Source organism: Carettochelys insculpta, chromosome 2 (assembly GCF_033958435.1).
Source record: "Carettochelys insculpta isolate YL-2023 chromosome 2, ASM3395843v1, whole genome shotgun sequence".
NCBI classification, from domain to species: domain Eukaryota; kingdom Metazoa; phylum Chordata; order Testudines; family Carettochelyidae; genus Carettochelys; species Carettochelys insculpta.
Window position 1 is genome coordinate 168,065,946 of NC_134138.1, and position 23,211 is coordinate 168,089,156.

Below are 23,211 nucleotides of genomic sequence, written 5' to 3' on the forward strand. Positions count from 1 at the left end.
TGGCATTGGAATGCCCTTCTGGGAATACATATTATTTAGTTATTGTTGGAAAGCAGATGCTTTGAATGGATGTGTTACTGACATTCATTCAACCAGTGAATGTCAATGACATTCCAACAAGATGAGGGGTAAAGAGAACATGCTGTGAGCTTCCATACCTGAGGCCACATCACACAGTAGTTTTTTTTTTTTTTAAATCTGAAACCCTTAACTCCACTTCATGCAAATATCTTCCTCAAGTATGGAAGACTTGCTGTAATCCCAAAGGAAAATCCATGTTCCTCACTAATTTATTTCGCAACTACTCTTGGATATTTCCTCAGTCCAAAATGCTTACCCTTTGTAAAGTCTCTAGAGACAGAGGGCCAGACTGTTAGCTAGTGTTTATTAGTGAAGCTCCATTCCAGTGATTCTCCACCAATTAACACCAGCTGAGAATCAGATTTTTTCCCACTGTATTTATTTTCTTTTTCCCTTTTCTATTTTTTCCTCAGTATAGTTCTAGCTAACTGTTTCTGCATAACTTGTTCTTGGAGCTTTAAAGAAAGGATCTTAGGTAGTTTTGTTTTTGGGTTTTTTTTTTGTTTTTTCATTTTGTTCTGTGAATTTCTTCAGCTTCACTTGTACTATCTCAGCATGTACTTCACCTACTCTCCATCCAACAAGTACAGTTAGTGTGCCTTTACTACTACAGAAACCGGCAGTATTTGTTTTTTAACACATGATGCTGTTTTATCAGGCCTATCTTCAAGTGTCATGCTGAAAGGGATACTTTCAATTCAAATGCACTATTACAAATAACATAGATCTAGAATCCCTTGCTCTTAAGCCATCTTTCTGTCTATTCATGTGTTTAATTCTTATTTGGCTTCTCCCTGTGTGGTTTTGTTTTCTGTTGGAGTTTTATGGAAGGTAAATGAACCACGCTGATAATAGCAAAGACTCTTGTAAACAGCAGCATGAGAGTATTTCAGTGGAGCATCTACCAAACATGCACTTTTCCTCAGCCTCCCAGTTTACCAAGAGAGGCTGCTGCTGGTGGAGACATCAAGATTGTACAGGTCCTCTTATATGATCACTCTCCCAGCTACCCCTTTCACCTGAGAGGGAGGCAAGAAGAAGCTATAATTGACTGGAATGCTTATTTGGTGGCTAAAAGTATAATGGGGTAACCATGTTAGTCTGTATCCACCTTATAGACAAACAGATATATTGGAGCACAAGCTTTCGTGGGTAAAGACTTGCTTCGTCAGGTGCAATGGCCCACAAAAGCTTATCATGCAATATATCTGTTCTTCTACAAGGTGCCACAGGACTTCTCAAGGTTTTTGGTGGTTAAAGAAGAGCAAAGACAAACTGGAGTAACTGACTGCTTACAACATGAGCTGTTTTGTAAAGGGCAAGATGAACAACTGCTACTTCTGAGACAGAACAGAGTGAGTTTTAAATTGATACTGTGAGTGATATGGCACCACACACAGAGCTACAAAGCCTTTCCAACTCAACAGGTTAAATTAAAAAAAGATCCTGTAAAATTGTGTCTGCAATTATTTGTATCAACATTGGTTCAAGAGTGAAGAACAGAAGCTGACCTGATTACTCCAACAAATCAGGTAGCTGAAAGTTGTTTCCATGAAACCTAATTCCAGAGATAAGGACTCCTTGCTGCTCGTCCCATGGATTGTAGGATAAAAATCCCACAACCTAAGGAGAATAACTTTGCTCTGTTCCTTTTTAAATTTACAGTCACCTGATCCAGGACAGGGCATTTCTTTTTGATTAGGACTGACGTATTCTAAGAGAGCTTAACACTTAGTCATGGGAAATGACAGAAGGAGGAGAGGAGAGAATACAACTAGCATTGTTTAAATTTTCCAGCTCTCCCAGACAGTGATATGTTCATTTCTTGAACTGCATCCTGTGGAATTTAGATCACTTCTCCAGTTGGTCCTGGTCATTTTGACTTATATTTCTGTTCTCCAAAGGCCAACCCGTACCAGCTTGGTGTCATCGGCAAATTTGATAAGCATGCTCTTCAGTCAATTATCCAAGTCATTAATGAAAACATTGAATAGTCCTGGACCTAAAATTGACCCCTGTGGGATGCCACTAAATACACCCATCCACCAGCAAACCACTGATAACTATTATTTAAATATAGACTTTCAGCCAGTTGTGCACCCCCTCTCCCATGTAAATTCATCTAGACCATATGTCTCTAGTTTCATTATGAGACTGTCATGTCAGACTGATGATAAATTTGCATGTAATCTGTTCCACAGTTTTAAAGTAACTCTCTTTCACAACATATAAAAACTCACACGCTGGAAGGTCCACTATGAATAACTAACCACTGCAAATTATTAATACATGTCCGAGTCCTTGATGTAGTAGGTCGGAGCAGATTTGTCAGTGAGATTCACCACAACAAAAGCAGCTTCTGAATTCACTTACTGTACCTCTTAAGATGTAGTTCTGATAGTTCTGGTCTGCCTCAGCTCCCACTTTTATCAAGCAAGTCAGGCCTTCAGCCACAACAAACTCATGAACCAAATCCTTGTCATCCTGCCAGAGGAGAAAAAAGGGAGAGAAAACAGATTCTACATTACAAATCTCAAAGACAAGGAAACATTTTTTGTCATAACATGAACTAAAATATACGGTCTGTGGTTTTTACTTTCCATTCAGATTAAATCAAATAAGCTTACTCTTTCCTATGAGTCGGAATTAGACCAAGAATTTTTTCCATCAACCATGGTCACATTCTTACTGGAGGTTGGGTTGGCCAATCCATGTTACTCAAGATGTGACATTTTTCACAGCCCAAAGCAACACAGCTAGGTCTATCTAATTTTTAGGTGTAGACCAGACCTTTATTGTATGTCTACATTACAGTTGAACAACTGGAGCTGGTCCATGGGTTCACAGGGCTTGGGCTGCAGGACTATAAAACTGCAGTGTATATGTCAGACTTTGGAACACACAGCCTCTCAGAGTCCCACCGCTCAGGTGCCAGTCTGAGACCACACAAGTACTCTGTAATTTTACAGGCCCATAGTCTGACCCCTTCAAGACCAAGACCACCACTTCTGTCTCTTGGCGTAACTTCAACCTAAGAATTTATAGTAGGTGTAATAAAATATGGCCATTTACTACACTATAATACTTACTTTTATCACAGTATTTGTTGTATTCAACTTTAAGTGAGTAAGACCAACACTAAATTTAATGAAGGGGGAAGTTAAATATGCTTATATTTTTGTGAAAATTCACATAAAATATCATTCAAAATGATTTTTGTTCTTGTCAATAACCATTCTTTAGCATTTACTAGATAAGTATATCTCTCCTATGAAATTTTTGTAGACTACAAAATGAGTAAAGATTTCAAAATCTGACCAAAATTTGCAATTGGTTGGTTGATCCCTTTAGATCGGAATATAATATAGAGAAATGAGGAAATGAAAGAATCCAGGGAAAAAAAATTTAGGTCTAACCAGAGTTAGATTTTTCCATTAAAATTTCTATCTATTTCTTAGACTATTAGCTTAGAAAGTTCTTTTTCTCAAAATGTAGGGATTGAATGAAATCCATTTCAAATTGTAAAATTTTGCATAATGCAAAAATCAGTGTCACATATGGTGGCTACCACTGAAAAAGTCCTCATTTACAGTTACCTCAGAATAGTACTGCATGACCTTAATATTTATGTTCCTGGCACTTAAAAAGTCCTTCCCCCCTGCAAGGGAGAATCCTTTTCCCAGGAAATCATCAGAATTCACTCTACTGCCGACGCATAATTTTAAATTACATGATTCATGCATTTAGTGGTAGTTTCATATTCACCTTTAATAAATTGTCTCTATGACACTATACTGGTAAGATGAACAGTCCAAACTTAACAGAAACTGGAAAAATAGTAAGTTCTAACATCACAAGTTCTTGTTGTTAACCATTAATTATTATGGCAACAGTAATGTTTGTTGACTTAGGAACCAATACCCATAATTATGAGAATAATTAACTATGCCTGTGCCATTCTGGTTAATACAATACCACTCCTGGACAGTGGTTAACAATTTGCCATTAGTTAAATTTGCTTGTGGTGATTTATGCAAGTCACAAGTCTCTTATTCAGCATAATCTAGTGATTATACTACCTGCTGCTGAAGAGATGCAGGCAGTATTTAGAACATCATGCCCATAGAACAGGGAACCAGATATGTATACATAATAAAAAGGAAGCCATTCAAAAACATGCCCAAATTTGCAGTAAGCTTCTGGACACTTAATTAAGTAGCAGTTGACAGCTGACTAAATCAATTAACCATGGAAGTTGGTGTGGGATCTTCTCACTTGTGGGCTGAATCCAGCCCCGACTTAATTTCGTCCATTTTACTGCAAATCTCAGTACCACAGACTGGAAGACCCAGTATGTCTCCGGAGCTCCAAGGCACAGGGAAAGCAAGGCAGCTCTGTGGGCGTCAGTCCTCACACCCAGCACTGACTTTGCAGCTCCCATTCAATGGGAACTGTGGGATGGAGCTGCTGGGTGCAGGTGACATGCACCATGGAGTGCCACTGGGCCCTCTGCCTAGGGCTCAAACATGGCATAAAGAGATATTGGCATAGAACGTACGCTTATTAAGTTTGCAGATGATACCAAGCTGGGAGGGGTTGCAACTGCATTGAAGGATAGGGGCATAATTCAAAATGATCTGGAAAAAACTGGAAAAATGGTCTGAGGTAAACAGGATGAAGTTTAATAACGGCAAATGCAAAATGGAAGGAACAATCAGCTTCATACATATAGAATGGAAAAGGACTATCTAGGAAGGTGTACTCTGGAGAGGGATTTAGGGGTCATATGGACCACAAACTAAATATGAGTCAACAGTGCTGTTGCAAAAAAAGCAAACATGACTCTGGGATGCATTAATAGGAGTGCTGAAAGCAAGACAAGAGAAGTCATTCTTCTGTTCTACTCTGCACTGATTAGGCCTCATTCGGAGTACTGTGTCCAGTTCTGGGCACCACATTTCCAGGAAGGTGGAGAAATTGGAGAAGGTCCAGAGAAGAGCAACAAGAATGATTAAAGGTCTCGAGAACATGAGCTCTGAGGTGAGACTGAAAGAATTGGGTTTGTTTAGTTTAGAAAAGAGAAGACTTAGAGGGGACATGATACTGGTTTTCAAATACCTTAAAGAGCGTTACAAGGAGAAGGGATAAAAATTGTTCTCTTTGGCTTCTGAGGATAGGACAAGGAGCAATGGGCTTAAACTGCAGGAAAGGAGGTTAAGAGTAGACATTAGGAAAAACTTCCTAACCGGGAGGGTGGATGAACACTGGAATAAATTACCTAGGGAAGTTGTGGAATCTCCATCACTGGAGACTTGTAAGAGCAGGTTAGACACGTACCTATCAGGGATGGTCTAGACAGTGTTTGGTCCTGCCAAGAGGGCAGGGAATGGGACTTGATAACCTTTCGAGGTCGCTTCCAATTCTAGTGTTCTATGATTCTATGGTGGCTGCTTCTGGTGGTGGCATAGGACCAGGGCAAGCAGGGAGACTGCCTTAGAGTACCTCTTTACTTATCGAAAGATCAACTGGGTCAGGGTCAATCTTATCAGGTTTAATAGTGCACACCTAATGGGGACATGCAAAATCAAGCCATTAGGACTTGATAGTTGACCCTGGTACTTCTCATTTTTGCAAGGAGTAAGGTAGATCAACAGGAGAGTGTCTCCCATCAACCTCCCTCTGTGGGGATGGCCTGATAAGTCAAGCTTAGATATGTCAGTTCCTGCTTCACAATTGTCATAGCTGGAACTGCATATCTAGGTTTGACGTTCAGGTCTAGTCCTGTTGCGTCACTGACCAGAAGTCACCTCCCCAGGAAAGCACCACCTAGCCAGAGTCCAAACTCCCTGTCCCGGTTCAGAACTCCCTCTTGCAACCCAAACCCTTTATTGACTCCCAGAGCCTGCACCCTAGCTCTGGAAACTGCCATATGGAGTTCTTAATTTAACCTATTAAAGTATAAGTGCAAATAGCATATTTGATGAAGGGGACTAACTTTTTTTTACAGACTTTTGTTGACGTTCAAAGTTTTAATGTCATTCTACTTCTGTGTTCAGCTCAGTGCTAATGGTTGAATCAAGAGGATACTAAGGGATTGGTCAGAAAGGAGGACCTTAGAGTACAGAGAAGTCTGCTTGGTAGTACTGGACGAGAGAATTTGACGGATGAGAGAGTGCTGGACTAGAGAGGTTAATTGCCTAAATTATGAGACCGTGTGCAGTTAACTTTGAGATCAAAGATGCCAAATATTGCAGGAAACTAATAATATTATCTACTTTGTCTGATGCATAGGCATCTCTGTTATAATGGAATACTGACTAGGTGCCTTATATGAATGAGTGTAACTTCTGTTTATCTGTGTATGCACAGGAAATAAAAGATAAATTTCAAAGAAACAGTCCACAGGCAATCTGCACTGTCAATTTGTTCATGAGGAAGGCCCTACTGTGACAATTTCTCTGAGGAGGTTTGTCAGGCTGCGAGAAGAACTATAAAAGAGAAGCCTTGGGCCTGATCCTGCCATCTCAGCTCTGCTTAAATTTTAAGAGGGAAGGTATAAGCCATATGATTGAGGTCTCCATGTAGTCACCTGAATTATCGTGGAACGCCCATGGGCCAACTCTAATAGACTCTACACCTGAACTACCTATAGGATTCTAACCCATTCAACAAATTCCAGAGAGACTTTTGCAAGCTTCCAGATATACATCACTATTACCATCCTGATCTATGAATGGAAAATGTCATTTATATGTATTTTGACATTCTAACTATTTATAAATCTCTTCTTTCGCTTTCCTTTTTTAATAAATATTAGATTTACCTAAGGATTAGCCGCAAGAGTATATTTGGAAAAGATCTAAAATGTTCATTGACTTGGGGAATTGTGCGGCTGATCCTTTCCATGGGTGGCGGGGGGGGAATCTCGCAGTTTATGGTGACTATGACTTTAATGACTTCTCACTAGACTAGACATGACTGTCTAGCTAGGAGCCAATAGATAAAATGCCTAAATGAAACTATGTTTGGCTTCGTGTTAACCAGTGTGGCATGAAAGAAACTTTCTTCTTACTGGCTTTCTGACTCCAATTACAGAATAAATCATCAGCTCTGGCGACGGTCTGCACTACTGCCTGCAGTCTGCCCATCCAGCCACAGCTGTCGCATAAGAGAGTTACAAGAAAGGAGGAATGAAAAGACACGGTTGCTGATCAGCGAAGGCTAGTGCAATGCATGATGTTCATATGAGTGAATGAAATTTCTTCATCAGAAACCCAGCCTTCCTTCCAAATACACAAACCTATGTGATTGTTTATAAGGCTCCATGCTGGTGTGACAGAGAAAAGAGAATACACGTACCTATATAACACTTCTTCTCTCCTGACTTCCCTAATATAAAAGCAACAGAAAAATTCAATCTATATCCATACACACTCAGTTACTTATACTCAAAGGAAGCAATTGGAGTAGCCTCTAGGTCCTCTAACATTCTCAAAATTGTTTTCCAGAAAGTTATAAAGCGGTTGAAAAAAATTAGCAATAAGCGCTAGAACACATCTGCTCAGCTTTCTGTAAGTTTATCCATGATTAAAGCAAAAATATATCTTCTGAGGCCTTTCTGATTCACTAGAGGGTGAATACCATTCACAAATTTTGGCAAGCAAATTATCTGAGTTGCCAAAATCAATGGTTAAACAAAGCTTTGTGGTACTTCAACATACTGCAAGAATTCAGGGCCCAAGCCTCACAGGGGGAAAAAAAAAGGCGGAATAAAGGTGTTACTCAAAATTAGCAGTGTAAGAGTAGATTTGCCAAAGGTGCAAAAAAGAAACTTGTTCAAAATATTTTTCCGGCAAACTTTTTGACAAATGGTTATTGCTTTTATTCAAATTAATAAAAAATAATATTAGAATCTTAGCATTAATTTAGAGACAACTGACATGCAAGAAACACAGTAACCAAATACATGTTACCAATAGCAATTACAACTGAAATCAGTTCAATTGGTGGTAACTATCTTTTCCAGCATGCATGTCTTTTCTGTTAGAAATATCTTACGGACATCTTCCTAGAAAGCTTGGTAAGAGATTGAGCCTTTCCTGAACAGTTTCCAATGGCTATGTCTACAGATCCCGCTCCCTTCCGGAAGGGACATGATAAACAGCAAAGGGAAATATTCAAATGAGATGTGGATTTAAATATCTAATACCTCATTTGCATACTCCACAAGATTTCACTTCCGGAAGAGCCCTTTCTGGAAGCTACAGAGCCATGCAGATTGGGCTGTTCTGGAAGGAACCCTCCCTTCCAAAAGCCCCCTTATTCCTCACTTCCAGAAGTGAAATCTTACAGGATTATGCAAGTGAGGCATGAAATATTTAAATCCGCACCTAATTTGAATATTTCCCTTTGCTCATTATTATGCCCCTTCTGGAAGGGAGGCAGCTGTGTAGACACGGTCAATGTGTTTGAGCTGAGAGACAAAACAATCCATTTTGGATTTGGTAAAGGACAAAATAGCACAACTAGAAATACTGAAAAATATGGCTATTACATTCCAGTATTTATAGAATATATTTAACATGTCAATTTTGGAAGAGCTATAACATCCAATAAAGATACCAAGAAAGCCCAAACCAAATCCCACAGAACTCAATAGGAATCTTTCTACAGATGTCAGTAAGCTATAGCTGAAAACCTTCAGGTGCATAAATAAACAGAGATCACCAAAGGCAAAATATGGCAGTTAGGTGCCCATCTCCGATTAACTTTCATTAGAAGATGGGCACCTAATTGTCCTTTATACCTTAGGGCAAGTCCACACTAGAAACATGACTGATGTACATTGTAGCATATCAGGTGAAGACATACTAAGCTGATAGGAAGGAGTGCACACATTAAAATAATAAAAATCAGCTTCATGAGAGGAGATATCTATGTTGGTAGGAGACTTGTGCATGTCAGCTCTTAGGTTAGTACAACTTGGAGCACTTAGGGAGGTGGCTTATTTGCACCCTGAGTGACATAAGTCCACATTAGAGGTAATGTGTACAAGTCCTTAGAAATCTCCCTCTATATCTTTATTGGAAAGGATGCATAGATATTTTGTGTGTGTGCTTCTAAGGGAATATAATTCACAAGCAAGAAACCTGACAACATCATTCCACTCTCAATGTGATGTGCAGTATGTATTCTAGTTTGGTGGTGCAGCTTTTTCTTTTATAAACGAAATCAAGAAAGCTGTTTTTTTTAATGTTATCAAAAGGGCTGAAGTAGTAGGGCTGTTCAAAGGGGCTGATTACCCTGTAGCTTCATCCTTGACTGAAGTGAGACATTTTGGGACTGCAGAGGAAATGAAGGGGATGAGGAAATTTTAATAAGACTACTTTAAAAAATACTGAATAAACACACCAAAACTGAATGTAAAAAAAAGAAAAAGGCTTCTAAGGAATTTCTCCTTTCTCCAGTAAAAGGAGAAAAGGTGTAATGAAACAGAGTATAAACACATCATACTGTAGAGGTATTTAAGATGTAGGGAAAGAAGGGAAAGAAGCAAACATCTGGGATGTGCAAAGAAAGATGAAAGGAATCCAAAACCACATATCCTAAACTGAAAGAAAATGTTTATATCATTGCTCTGCTAGGGTAATCTTTTCAAACCCATTAACTCACTGACTTGCCAAGTCAGGTGACCTCAAGAATAAAGGCTGTGCTACCAACGGTAGATGGTTTGCTGTTTCCTGAAAAAAGAGCATTCATTCTGTAGATTATAAGGAGCAGCACCAATGCCTGACAAGTAATTGCAACATGTGCGTGATAACAAGTAGAGGGGATAGAGGAAGGTTTGTCATTTGGTAGGGAAATATTGCTAAGATTTATGGCCCCTTAATCAGCAGACACTAAAGCACTGATGAGAAAAGCAGCAAAATACCATCAAAGCTCCATAAGCTTCCTTCTAAGCTTCTAGTCGTAAAGATTGTGCAGGAACGTGGAGATCAGCTACTTATGGACTTTACAAAAAGATGCTGGTGGCCCTGTCAGCTAAATATATTTTAAACGCCCATTAATAAGTATGGAAAAGATAAAACCCTAAAACAAAAGCGAGGATTTCAGGATCAAAACCAGGATCAATTATATTTACATACCACTTTTTAATTTTACTGTACTTTTTTCCAATAGGGCATCAAACAGAACACTGAATGTTTTTAAACTATTTAAAGTTTGTTTGTTAAGTGAGTGGTGGGTAAATGCAATACATAAATATTTATAAACAAATTCTTCTACTTAAACCTTTCCAAAGCCTGCTGTTTCCATAGGCCATGTGTTTTAAAAGTTCCTCTATGATGTACTCTTTTATTTCTCTCCTAGAAAATTTGTTTCTTAACAGAGATTTTTTCAGAAAACAGAATATAGTAAACCTTAAAAAAATTCAGCTCTAACAAGCGCTGCAAACAGCTGTTTTCTAAGCATTTGGGGATGTTGGATTAGTTATTTGCTAATCACATTCGGATGTACACATTTTTGTTTTACATGACCAACAGCTGTGCAATTTACTAAATGCCTCCTTCCCACAGGAGCTTATAAAAAAAGAGAGTGAGTGATTGAGAGCTTGTGTGCATGCCAGGAGGATTTCCAGCAAAGAGCAACTCATTTTTATGCCTTTCCTTTCTCTAAGACAACTTCCTTATCCTGAGGACTCCCATCTCTATTCCGTTCCACACATCTTACTCCCGCTGCCACCCATACAAGAAAACAAAGCTTGCAATTTGTCCTTTCCCTGATGAGGTATCACTGCATAAGCAGGCAGGTGCACTCTGTACCAGCCAACTTTCCAGTTGCAAATGTACAGCACATTGTGGCAATGTAGTCAGGAACTGGCAAAGACATGGATAGTCATGGGGATGACCACATCAGAAAGAAAAACCTTGGAACCTGTTAGCCAATCACAAATGAAAAAAAAAAGTCACTTTCGATTACTGTTTACAAGACAGGGACTTTTCTAACAAACCTGACCTGGCCATATATACCCATTCTCTTTCTCCACTGTGCAAAGCCCGAACCTGGTTCTTGTTAGGGGCAGACTAGGGCTGGGAATTAAACCCCAGTTTAACTACATGTAGGCTGTCTTTGTCATGGATGTTGCAGAAGTCACGGATTCCATAACAATCTGCAACCTCCATGACTTCTGCGGCAAGCAGTGTGTCTGACCCCAGGGTTGCCTGAGCAGCTGGCTCTGGGCCCAGCTTCTGGGGTTCAGCTTCTTTTAAGCTGCTGTTCCAAGGGGTGGCCAGAAAAGCCACGGCTCAGTGACATCCTGGAGTCCCCACAGAGCTGGGGAAGCTGCTTCATAGCATCCCACAGCTGCTGGGACACTGGCTCTCCCTCCCCAGAAGTAGCCCACCCCACCTCTCTACACCCTCCCAACAGCAGACCCCAAAGTACCCGCAGAAGCCACCCTCATGAAATTTAGTCAGGGGTATACAGTATGAGTCATGGACAGATCATGGACTGTGAATTTTTGTTCACTTCCCATGTCCTTGTCCATGACTTCTACTGAAAAATATCCCTAGATAAATGGTGGCCATGACTATAGTTCCTGTCATACAGGATAAAATCTTCATGTCTGAACACGCACTCTGTCTCTTAATATCATATTTATTCACATTCCCACATTGTAAGATGTCACTTTGTCCTGCAAAGTTCTCATGCAATGTTTTGCTGTAGGGAATGTGGCAGAAGGAACGCAGTGCTGCTAAAGGCTGGGAGAAATGAGTCTCCCAAAGGTCATCTGCATAAGAATGCAAAAGGTGTGCATGTGTGATACCTTTTCAGGCAAAGCCTAATGGGTAGCAAGTAAGCCATGAGATCTGGTCTATTGTAAACATGTAGTTGTAAAATCACAATTTAAGCTGACACTTCATGTGGAAGTTGTGAGATCTCACCAATGCTCTGGGTTGTTGTGGGGGACAGGCCAGTTGCCTTAGCTGTGTAAGACATTGATTACACAGGGCTCCCTGGTTTAAAGCATTGTGAGAGAGGAGGGGAGGGATACTGGTTGAGCCAGCTTGCTGAGTGCCTTGGCCCTGCCTATGCCTTGGCCATATAGCTATAAGCCTGGCTTGACTAACCCTCCCCACCTGTTGAAAGATAGAGCTGGATACTAGGGTGTTTGTGAAACCCCACACTAAAGATACCAAGAGCTACAATCACAGAGTGGCAGCTGAGGCCACACAGAGCTGAAATCACTGGGTTCTGCCTTAGGGCAGTCCCAAGCAGTGGGGTTAGGACCGGCGGACAACAGCAGGACCAGCAGGTGGCTGGTAGGAGCGGCGGCAACTGCTGGGCGGCCGGTAGGAGCGGCAGCGAACGACGGCGACTGGCGGGCGGCCGGTAGGAGCGGCGGCAGCGGAGCGGCGGCAGACGACGGCGACCGGCGGGAGGCTGGTAGGAGCGGCGGCGGACAACAGCGACCGGCGGGCGGCCGGTAGGAGCGGCGGCGGACAATGGCGACTGGCAGACGGCTCGTGACAGCAAGGGGAGGCTACAGAGAAGTGGACAGCTAGTATTGCCCTGGTAATGTATTTGTGGGCTTTGAGTTTGGGACTGCACCGCAGAGGGTACACCCTGTAACTGTGTGTGTGTGGAAAAGGGCCAAGAGCCCCAGCAAGAGACTGGGTTCTACTGCATATGGGGATGGTATCTGGGTAAAAGGGGTTTTGTCTCTTCTGTGCTGAGATATACTGCATCTGTCGCTGTAACCTTGGGGTAGGGTTACGGTCATTAAACAAGCCATTTCTATCTCAGACTCTGTGCTTGCGAGGGTGGGGAGAACCGCCTTACAGGCACCCAGCACGGGGGTGAAATTGTCCCAGGCCACTGGGTGGGGGCTCGAGTTGGTTGGTTGTATCCTTGATAGGAAAACCCCACAAAAGTTGAACCTGGCCCTTCTGGCAGGCATCTGGCGTTAACAAAAGGGTTACATTGCAAAGTGGGAAAGTTAAATCCTACCTGAAACAATTCAGGAATTAGGGGCAGACTTACTGTCATCTAACAGTTCAACAAGATTTAGTGTGACTTGGTAAATGTAAAGACCTACAATTAGCTAGTGGTGTTGCCTACTCAGAATTTAATGTGACGTGCTATTGAATTTTCTACTTGTAAGACAGGGGGACCGAAGGAATCGTTGTTAATACTTGCGCTCATTAACAGTACTCTTGCAATTGCCTCTCACACACTGCTGCGGTAGCTAAGCTGTTCATAGAAGAGTCAATGGCACAGTCTGGAGCAGCTAGGCTCTGAATAGGGGACGTTAGGTACTTCCACAGTCCAAAATAATAATATTAATAATACATAGATTCTTGCATCTGCTCTGAAATGTTATTCCATCAGATTTACTTGGGGGTGGGGGTCCTGTGTCTATTATTCCTCATTTACTTTCATATCAAATGTTACCAGTTTAGAAGTAAAATGATGTGTTTTCTCTAACTGCTGACCCTACACATTCAACCTAGGATCAGAACGTTGAGCTGGGTTTAGGAGGATTAGGGCTGAGGATAAGGATTTTCTCACTGGAGATATAAGTGAGCTCCAAGAGAGCTAGAGATGACTGGTGAAAAAAAGGGGAAGAAAAAGCACAGTAAGTAGTACAATGTAATGAATGCTTTGTTAGGACAAATTATCTAAGTGAAGAAAAGTATACAAGGCATGTATTTGCCCTATAATCCATTTACTGTTAAGTGTGAGAATTCCACTTTGGAATAAAATGAGATACTATATTCCCAAACAACTGAGAAAACTTTTGATATTAGCGTCCAAATGAGGCTGAATGGTGGGATTCAGTCTTTTAAAAAAGATAGTAGATAGCAAGCTCCTTTGGCCCACTCTGCCCCCATTGTGCATTTCTGTAGCACACAAGGAACAGACGTAACCATGTCTCCCTTCCTGAGGATTCCTGTTACTTTGAGCAACCCCAATGCTTGCAGAACCATCATAGGAGGCTCCTACGTGACTATTCCCTGTAGACCCCAGTGTAGTAGGAGTGTGAGGGCGTGGACCGATTATACAGGTTGACTCTCTCTGGTGTGGGACTCTCTTGTATGTCAACATCCTTGGTCCAGCAAGACAACAAATGTTGCTGGACCAGAGGCCATGGGGGCTGGGAGTGGGGGCTAGTTGGGAGTCCAGTGGCCAGGAGCATACCCGATCCAGTGGCTGGGGGAACTGGCACCCAGGAGAGGAGCCGGTGCAGTGGCCAGGAGCCTAGCTAGGGAGTTGGGTGCTGAGCTGGGCTTACAGTGTGGTGGCAGGGAGCCTGGCTGGGACCAACAGCAGGGACTGTGAAGGAGCCTGGCTGAGAGGCTGGTGACTGCTCCTGAGAGAGTCTGGAGGCTGGCAGCTGAAGGGCTGGAATTGACCTTCCCTGGTCCAAACAACTCTCTCACTTGGAAATGAGCAGAGCCTGAGGGTTCCAGACCAGGGAGGTACAACCTGTATTGTACTCTGACTATCTCTAGCTGGTGTATATCCCCTTTGTGGTCAAGAAGCAGCTAGCATAGGTAACAACAACCTATGGGGTTCTCTAATACTGTATATGCTGAAGTCTGTGCAGAACCAGCAACCAATTCCTTTTTGTCCTCCCCAATTACACAGCTAGAAATTTGCCCCATAGACTCCTTTAAAATGCACCACAGAAGTGTCAGCACAAGAATAAATATTTGTAATTACCCTTATCTGCTCCCAGCATACCTTGTGTGCCAAATCCTCTGAAGTTACTGACAAAATTAACCCCGTCAACTTCGCTACACTCATGTTGAAACCAAAGAACATGTTGGGTTCAGTTCTGTGTCATATATCACTTTCAAACTTTCAGGTACATCCCAAAGTCCAGAGTTGCTGTTGGTTCCATTTTTTTTTAATTGTGTAAGTGTGATGAGGCTGTTACCCTATATTGGGAGTAAAAGGGTTCAAGCAGCCCTCACGAAAGTTGTGTGAATACTAACCAATGGAAGGAGAACTTGTAGAGAGCCATTCAGGAGAAGGCTTGTTGGAGGAGCCACTTAGGACCACATAAGAAGGGCTGCTCAACAGAGCAAAATCAGTTCCTCCCTAGAGTGCAAATTAGAAGGACTGCCTGCCTTAGAGGAGTACCTCAGATGGAGCAGCACCAGGCAGGGTCAGGGGAGCAACAGGGAGCTCCAGCCTGAGATGTGCCAGCCTGAAGACCCAGCTACGAAGGGCTAGGAGGGTGCTGGGGCTACCAGGATGCGTCCCAGGGAAACAGATGGTGGGAGTAGGAGGAGTGGCGGTATGTAGCTGCTACCTATAGGGTTCTTGAGTCGAGACCTGGATTAGTGGGCAGGCATGGGTCACTCCTTACTCCTACTTGCCACTGGGATAAGTGGCTGGACTGCGGACTATGAAGTCTTTGAGGAGAGGAAAAGAACTGAGTGGGGCATAGCTAGAGGGCTGTGCCCAAAAGAGGACGCCATGAACTGTGGAGCAATGCAGGTCCCAGTGGTGGCAGAGGTGACTGTGGGTGAGACAACATTACAGAAAGGCGCATAGTTGGACTGCAAGGCTACCTTCCCAAGATGACTAGCAGGAGGTGCTAGGGGGTGAGTCGTGTGCCCTGATACAATATAAAACAATTGTATTTTCATATATATTTATGAATTTGAATTTTCAATTCAAGTTTAATTTAGAAAAAAAACCTCATTGACTGAAGTAGTATCAATATGGACTACCACAATATATTTTAAAGTCACCTCGTATTTTATAGTTATATTTTCTGGATTATGAAATTACAAGTGTAATTAAAATATCATATCACTAATCCAAAAGTGCCTAATACCGTACACCTGTAATCCAATCATCACTGATTGCTTCAGTATATTTTAGACTGCTTCCTGGCCATGTCACCTACTACACAAGCTCCTTGAAGCAAGACGGAAATCAAGAAGTTTTAAAGTTCTGTGTGATGTCTTGATGACCTGCTGGTTGAATCTAAATTATATAAAAAGCACCAGAGATAGGCTTTTACAAAGGGACCACCTGTCCTTAACTAAATCACTGATTATAGGATTCATTATTGAAACCTGTGTTTTGCACTGAGGCAGATAATTAGATTTAAAATACAAACAAAAATGTGAACATAGAGCCACATATGATCAGTTACTCACACTGTCCAGAAGAAAGTAGATCTCTAAGTTCATGTTTTTTAGTTCTGTACATTATATGGCATTGGTGAAAAAAAAATTCTCCTAGAAGGGTCTACTGGGAAAATGCTAGTAGTGATTCTCGTTGTTTTCTACTTCTGTTTTTATAGGCATTTGTTAATATATTCCCATGCAACTACCCTGTTTATTTTCTGAGACTGTCATCAATCTTCTCATAACTACGGCCATGTTTTAGTCACAAGTATTTTTAGTAAAAGTTATGGGCAAGTCATGTGCAGTAAACAAAAATTAACAGCCCTTGACCTGTCTATAACTTGTACTATATACCCCTAATTAAACTGTGCTTTCAGGGAGCCATGGGTGCTTTGCAAGGGTGGAAGAATGGGCTGTGGCCTAGGAATACTTGCTGGTACTGGGAGAAGAGGAAAGGGTTAGTGTGGATGGCAGAATCCCTGCCCAGCTCCACACAGTTCCCGGGAAGCAGCTGGCATGTCCATACAGCTCCTAGAGGGAAAGGCCAAGAGTTCCTTGTATTGCCTGCACCATGCCCACTGGCACTGGAACTCGCATTGGCTGGGAACTGCAGCCCACAGGAGCTGCAGAGACGGTGCCTGCAGGCAGAGGCAGCACACAAAGACCCTTGGCCCCTCTGCCTAGGAACTACAGAAATATGCCATACACTTCCAGGGATCCTCCCCACCACAGCTTCACACCCCAACTACCTGTCGCAGCCCTGAGCCTTCTCCCACACCCAGCTGCTGCTCCTGCTGCTCGGGTAGGGTGCTGTGGCCTGAGACCTCCACAACAGCAGCTGATGAGGCTGGCCTAGAGGCTTGCTGAGCTGCTTGGGCAGCTCCAGAAGCCAGCGGCTGCAGAAGTCATGAGGTCACAGGAAGTCATGGAATCTGTGACCTCTGTGTCAGAAACACAGCCTTATTCATAATGTACACCGCCAGGAGTTTTGAGCCATTTGTGAATTAGATGGTTGATTGTAACTTTCCAGGGGGATAAAACTGGATATTGGCAGGAAATAGTGTGCTTATGTATATAATTGAGAACTAAACTGTGACTGCTGCAGTATAGCCTCTTAATATATATCATTACATGTAATGACATCTATGAGTTTGAAAGTAATTCCCTAGTCATTTTATATACAGGCTGTGGGAGAGTTTCTCAGAGGAAATGGTAGAAGACCTATTTGCTCAAATCATTTACATATCTTATTTATGGAAAAGAGATGAATAATAGGATACATACATACAAAATAAGGAATGGCACAGAGAAGGTGGAGTTGTTACTCCTATTTGTCTTTTTGTTCCTACGCTATGATAAAGAGCAATCTATGAACTTTAAAGACCATCATATCAAAACTATTTAAACACCAACCTGTGGAACTCTTTATCACTGAGTATCATTGAAGACAAACATTACAGAGGATTCAGGAAGGATGAGATATTTACACAAACAATGAGTGCAAACACAGGTGTATTAGAAAATTTGTGTAACATAAACTTTCAAGCTTTGATACATAAGCCAGCCTCAAACAGAAAGGGCTAGAAAGTAACTTTGCCTACTGACAGAGTTGTTTATAACTGGCCACTATTGTGTATCTTGAAATTTCTTCTGATCGGACCACTGGTAAATCCATTATGACAGTTTCTATTTATGAGTTATTACATTATTTATTGCATCTTAAAGATTAAATTTAAATCTGAGGAAATGGGTCTTACCCATGAAAGCGCAATACCTAATAAAAAATGTGTTAGTCTTTAAGGTACTAAAGGACTGCTTGTTAGTTGTGACATTACAGACTAACATGGCTACCCTTCTGAGTCTGCATTATTTATTATTAATCTGTAACTCATCTGTACAAAATACTCAAGAATCTACTGAAAAGAATGAGTATGAAGGGAAGTGGATAAGATGACCTAGCTTTGCCTTCCATGCTTCTGTAATAAAATGAAACATGAATAATTGAAAAACAGCCAATTTAGAAAAGGTCTTAATCTTCCCTTACCTGTCAAACAATGCTTGTCTTGGAGATGGAGCAGTAAAAATGCCTCGTAACTCTGAGTCAAACACTGTGTCCCACGTTCCCCAGGGCAGTAAGTCTTTAATCACAGCACAGTACTATGTTGTTGCTATGCAAAAGTGAAGAGGCCAGGCAGGGGTACCATTCGAAATGTGGAACTGTGCTGTCCCTCGCTCAGCAGCACGGAGGAAGAGTGTATTGGGGATGTCATCAGAGCAAGCTGGGGAAAAGCAGCTCTCCACATCCACAGGGCTAAACCCATTACGAACACACACAGGGCCCAACAGTTATCACACAGACTAACAGAGCAGAATAGTGACAGTAGAGGAACTACAAGATGACTTTTAGCCAGTCTGCTGGCTTGGAAAAGGACACTTCCTTTCCTCCAAACTCTTAGACCCCAGTTCCAAGAGTTCTCCTTTTAGAGATGTTTCCTGCAGACAGGTATCCAGGCCCTTGTGGTTAGCCCCCACTTAGCCAGCCCTCTGAGCGAGGTGAAGAAGAGACAACCCTAGAGGCAGGGCCAGCATCTGGGAGCAGATATTTAACACATTTCAGTTAGGGACTGGGAGGAGCTGGGGCAGGAGCAGAAGCAATGGGATGTGTATGGGAAATGAGGTGGCAGGAGTGAAGTCTGCTTGGACACAGGATATGTAATCAGGCTTTGATTTAAGCTTTGGCTCATGACCTCCCTTTCTTCCTGCTGTTTGGCTGTTTTTTTACATTATGTTCCCTTTCCCTACTTGTCTGTTCTACTTATACTATTTATTTCCTGGAAGAGATCACCTATTCTTGAGTGTTCATACCGTTCCTAGAGCATATACCAAAATGGGGCCCTTACCCTAGCCAGTACCTTTGGGAATGGCTGAAATAAACATAATAAACAATAAGTTCTTCCCTTCTTCAGGTATCATAGAATATTTAGAAGCAAAAGAAAAAAATCTGCTTTATTGCTAGATCTTAGATACCTATAGGGCCAAGTGTAAATTATAAACAGTATTTTGACCTGCTTTAATTAGGCTTTTCCCCCTTCTTTTATAAACACCCATGAATAAAGTAACATTCTGTACTCACATCTCCTGGAAGTTTGAAGGACAAGGATGTTCAGGACGGTCTCGCAAAAGAAAATTAAGCTCTAAACAAATGGTGACTTGTGACATGTTTCATTTTCCCTACAAGCCACAACACTACCCCAGGGTTGGGGGGTGGGGGAGAGGAGAACCTGCTACAACACAAAACAGCATTTTGTCTTAGTATGTGTTTATAGCTAAGATATTCCCAACAACCACTACAAGGCAATAGGTACATCTCTAACACAGGTAAGCAACTCGTACTGGGAGCTGCAATCGTAGATCCCAGTACACCATACAGAAAACTTATCCTTAAAATATCAATGTCCCAGCATAGCATTGCAATGAGTCAACTGGCTAGTTATCAAACAGCAAATGACAGCGAATTTCTTTCCCAGTCTTATAAATATCTCCAGAGTAGTTCTGCTGCCAGCTAGTAGAACAATCTGACATTAATATATTAAAAGACCCGAAAACTTCTTGCCAAGTTGAGGACACTTTAAATATACCACACTATTGCCGGTAACATATTTCCATCTTGCAATAAATGAGTGGGCATCAAAATTTGCTGAAAAGTAAAACATTGTATTATAGCCATTAATCCCACATATCTGATTTCCCACTTCAGGATAGCACATGAACAACAGATTGTTTTAAGGACTACATTTTGAAATGCACTACAGAAATATCATAAAACCCCCCCAAAACATAAAATCTGTTGGTGTGGGATACTAACAAATACATAGAACAAAATACAATTCTTGCTAACTTCCATATTCCATGCTCTCCACCCCCAAAAAAGGTATGGTGTTCTCTTAGCTATTTTCAACTGTTACCAAATATGTCATTTTACATAATATTTTGGATAAATGTGGTTGTTTTAATATTAATCACTAAAATACCAGGAGGAATGCAAATGAAGAGTTCAGTGTAACAGTTAAGACCCAGAATGTTGATTAAAAGCTAGCTAAATTATGAATGCCTTCCTAGCCATTTTCCAGTTTGTATGTGTGCAACTGATAGTTCATTCCCAACTGGAGTGTTTCGCATGTGCCCTTTGCATTTCATCCTATTCACCTCAGACCATTTCCCCAGTTTGTCTAGGTCACTTTGAATTATTGTACTATTCTTCAAAGCACTTGCGACTCTTCCTACCTTGTGCAAACATTATGAGTATACACTATAAGCCATTATCTAAACGATTAATGAAGATACCAGACAAAATTACTGCTATTTATCTGAACGTGAAATAATATTTACAACTTTGAAGAAAAGACATTCTTCCATGAAAGTATTCCTTGTGTGTTCTCTGGAAAGGATGTATGCCAGGATGGAACTGCCAGACATTTAAATGATACAATCACCAAATATTAACTATCCGGCCATCCTAAAAGCCACCAAACATCACAGAGAAAAGCCATATAGCTTGGCACATTACAAGCAAGACTCCTTCTTCTTTAATTTTTCAAAACAAAAAAGCAGTCAAGTAGCAATTTAAAGACTAATAAAATAATTTATTAGGTAAGCTTTCATGGGACAGACCCACTTCTTCAGACCACAGCCATACCAGAACAGACTCAATATTTAAGGCACAGAGAACCAAAAACAGTAATCAAGGTGGACAAACCAGAAAAAAAGGATCAAAGTGAGCAAATCAGAGATTAGAGGGGCAGAAGCGGGGGGGGGGGGGGGGGAGGAGCCAAGAATTAGATTAAGCCAAGTATGAAAACGAGTCCCTATAGTGACCCAGAAAATGCCAATCTTGGTTCAAACCACGTGTTAATGTGCCGAATTTGAATAAAAAAGAGAGTTCAGCAGCCTCTCTTTGAAGAGTGTTGTGAAAATTCTTCTTCAGTACCACGCAAACTCTTAAGTCATTAACAGAACGGCCCACTCCATTAAAATGCTGGCTAACAAGTTTGTGGATCACGAGTGTTTTTATATCTGTTTTGTGCCCATTAACTCTTTGTCTAAGAGAGTTTAAAACCTGTCCAATATACAGAGCATCTGGGCATTGGTGGCACATGATGGCATATATGATGTTAGTTGAGGAACATGAGAATTTGCCTGTGATTCTGTGAATAACCTGGTTAGGTCCAGTGATGGTATCTCCAGAAAAGATATGTGGACAAAGCTAGCAGCGGGCTTTGTTGCAACGAAAAGTCCCAGGACTGGTGTTCCTGTTGTATAGACTGTGGCTGTTGGTGAGAATCCTCATAAGGTTGGGAGGCTGTCTGTAGAAGAGAACAGGCCTGTCACCTAGGGCCTTCTGGAATGTGGTATCCTGATTAAGGATAGGTTGTAGGTCTTTAATAATTCGTTACAGTGGTTTGAGTTGGGGGCTGTAGGTGATGACCCGTGGTGTTCTGTTCTTGGCTTTTTTGGCCTATCCTGGAGTAGGTGGTCTCTGGGTATTCGTCTGACCCTGTCGATTTGTTTTCTTATTTCTCCTGGTGGGTAGTTCAGGTTTATGAATATTTGGTAAAGATCTTGTAGCTTTTGGTCTCTGTCAGTAGGATCAGAGCAAATGCGATTGTACCTAAGGGCTTGACTGTAAACAATGGACCTAGTTTTGTGTGCAGGATGGAAGCTAGAAGGGTGTAGGTAAGTATAGCGATCAGTGGGTTTCCGGTAGAGCATGGTACTGATCCGGCCATCCTTGATTAGTACTGTAGCACCCTGGAAATGTCTCTCTCGTGTGGAGTAATTGAGGCATAAGTTGATGGTGGGGTGCAGATTGTTAACAGAATTTTCACAACACTCTTCAAAGAGAGGCTGTTGAATTCTCTTTTATATTCAAATTTGACACATTAACACATGGTTTGAACCGAGATTGGAATTTTCTGGGTCACTATAGGGGCTCGTTTGCATACTTGGCTTAATCTAATTCTTGGCTCCCTCCCGCCCCCTTCTGTCCCTCTGATCTCTGATTTGCTCACCTTGATAACTTTTTCTCTGATTTGTCCACCTTGATTTCTGTTTTTCGTTCTCCGTGCCTTAAATATTGAGTCTGTTCTGGTATGGCTATGGTCTGAAGAGGTGGGTCAGTCCCACATAAGCTCACCTAATAAATTATTGTGTTAGTCTTTAAAGTGCTACTTGACTGCTTTTTTGTTTTGATAGTATATAGACTAGCAAGGCTTTCTCTCTGTTCGTATTTAATTTTGCAATGTGATTGGTTAGAGGAGAGCAGAAAGAGAAAAAGAAGCAAGATCAGTCATCCCATATACTGGGTATAAACAATGTAACTGGTACATCTTCAGGCTTAATTTAGGGTAACATAACAGCATTGCCAACTAAAAGGAATTGTTCTGTCCTATTTAAGGAGAATATAGATGTCTTCTGTAAGACATGGAAACGCAATATGATTTGAAATACATATGAATTTGCCCAACAAGCATGCAATCCACAAATTATTTTTTCCCAAAAAGCCCACTACTCTTCTGTTTACTAAGGACTGTGTTACAGCTTTAAATTGAGGGCTGAATGTAAGTCCTACTGAAGTCACTGACACAATTCCCATTGGTTTCAGTGGAGCTGGTGCACATACTTGGAAAAAGATCATGCTAAATGTTTACAGGGATTTTAAATTTAATAAGTCAGTAAGTGAACTCTTAAGGGATGCCTGGACTATGAAAACTAGTTGATATATATTTTAGGGTTATCTTGAGATTTTCCCTAGTATAGACATGTTAACATCTTGTGCCTCAGTTTAGCTGGCTAAGAACTATGCTGAGGTGAGTGTCATCCAGCTAAAATTGAGATACAAGTGTTAACTCATGTCTGTACTAGCAATGGAGTCAACCTTTGTCAAAAGTTGGTAAAATGTGTGACCTAACTCCAACCACTTTAA

The 23,211-nt window shown here is 41.4% G+C and overlaps 1 protein-coding gene across 6 annotated transcripts in view; it reads right to left on the reverse strand.

The window, feature by feature from the left end:
- FHOD3 (formin homology 2 domain containing 3) overlaps positions 1-23,211 on the reverse strand; it is a 639,020-nt gene that overhangs the window by 283,482 nt on the left and 332,327 nt on the right. For all 6 annotated transcript variants that reach the window (XM_074988019.1, XM_074988017.1, XM_074988015.1 and 3 more), the window contains exon 5: positions 2,460-2,565. In XM_074988019.1, the coding sequence (XP_074844120.1) occupies positions 2,460-2,565 (106 nt within the window). The remainder of the gene's footprint in view (positions 1-2,459; positions 2,566-23,211) is intronic.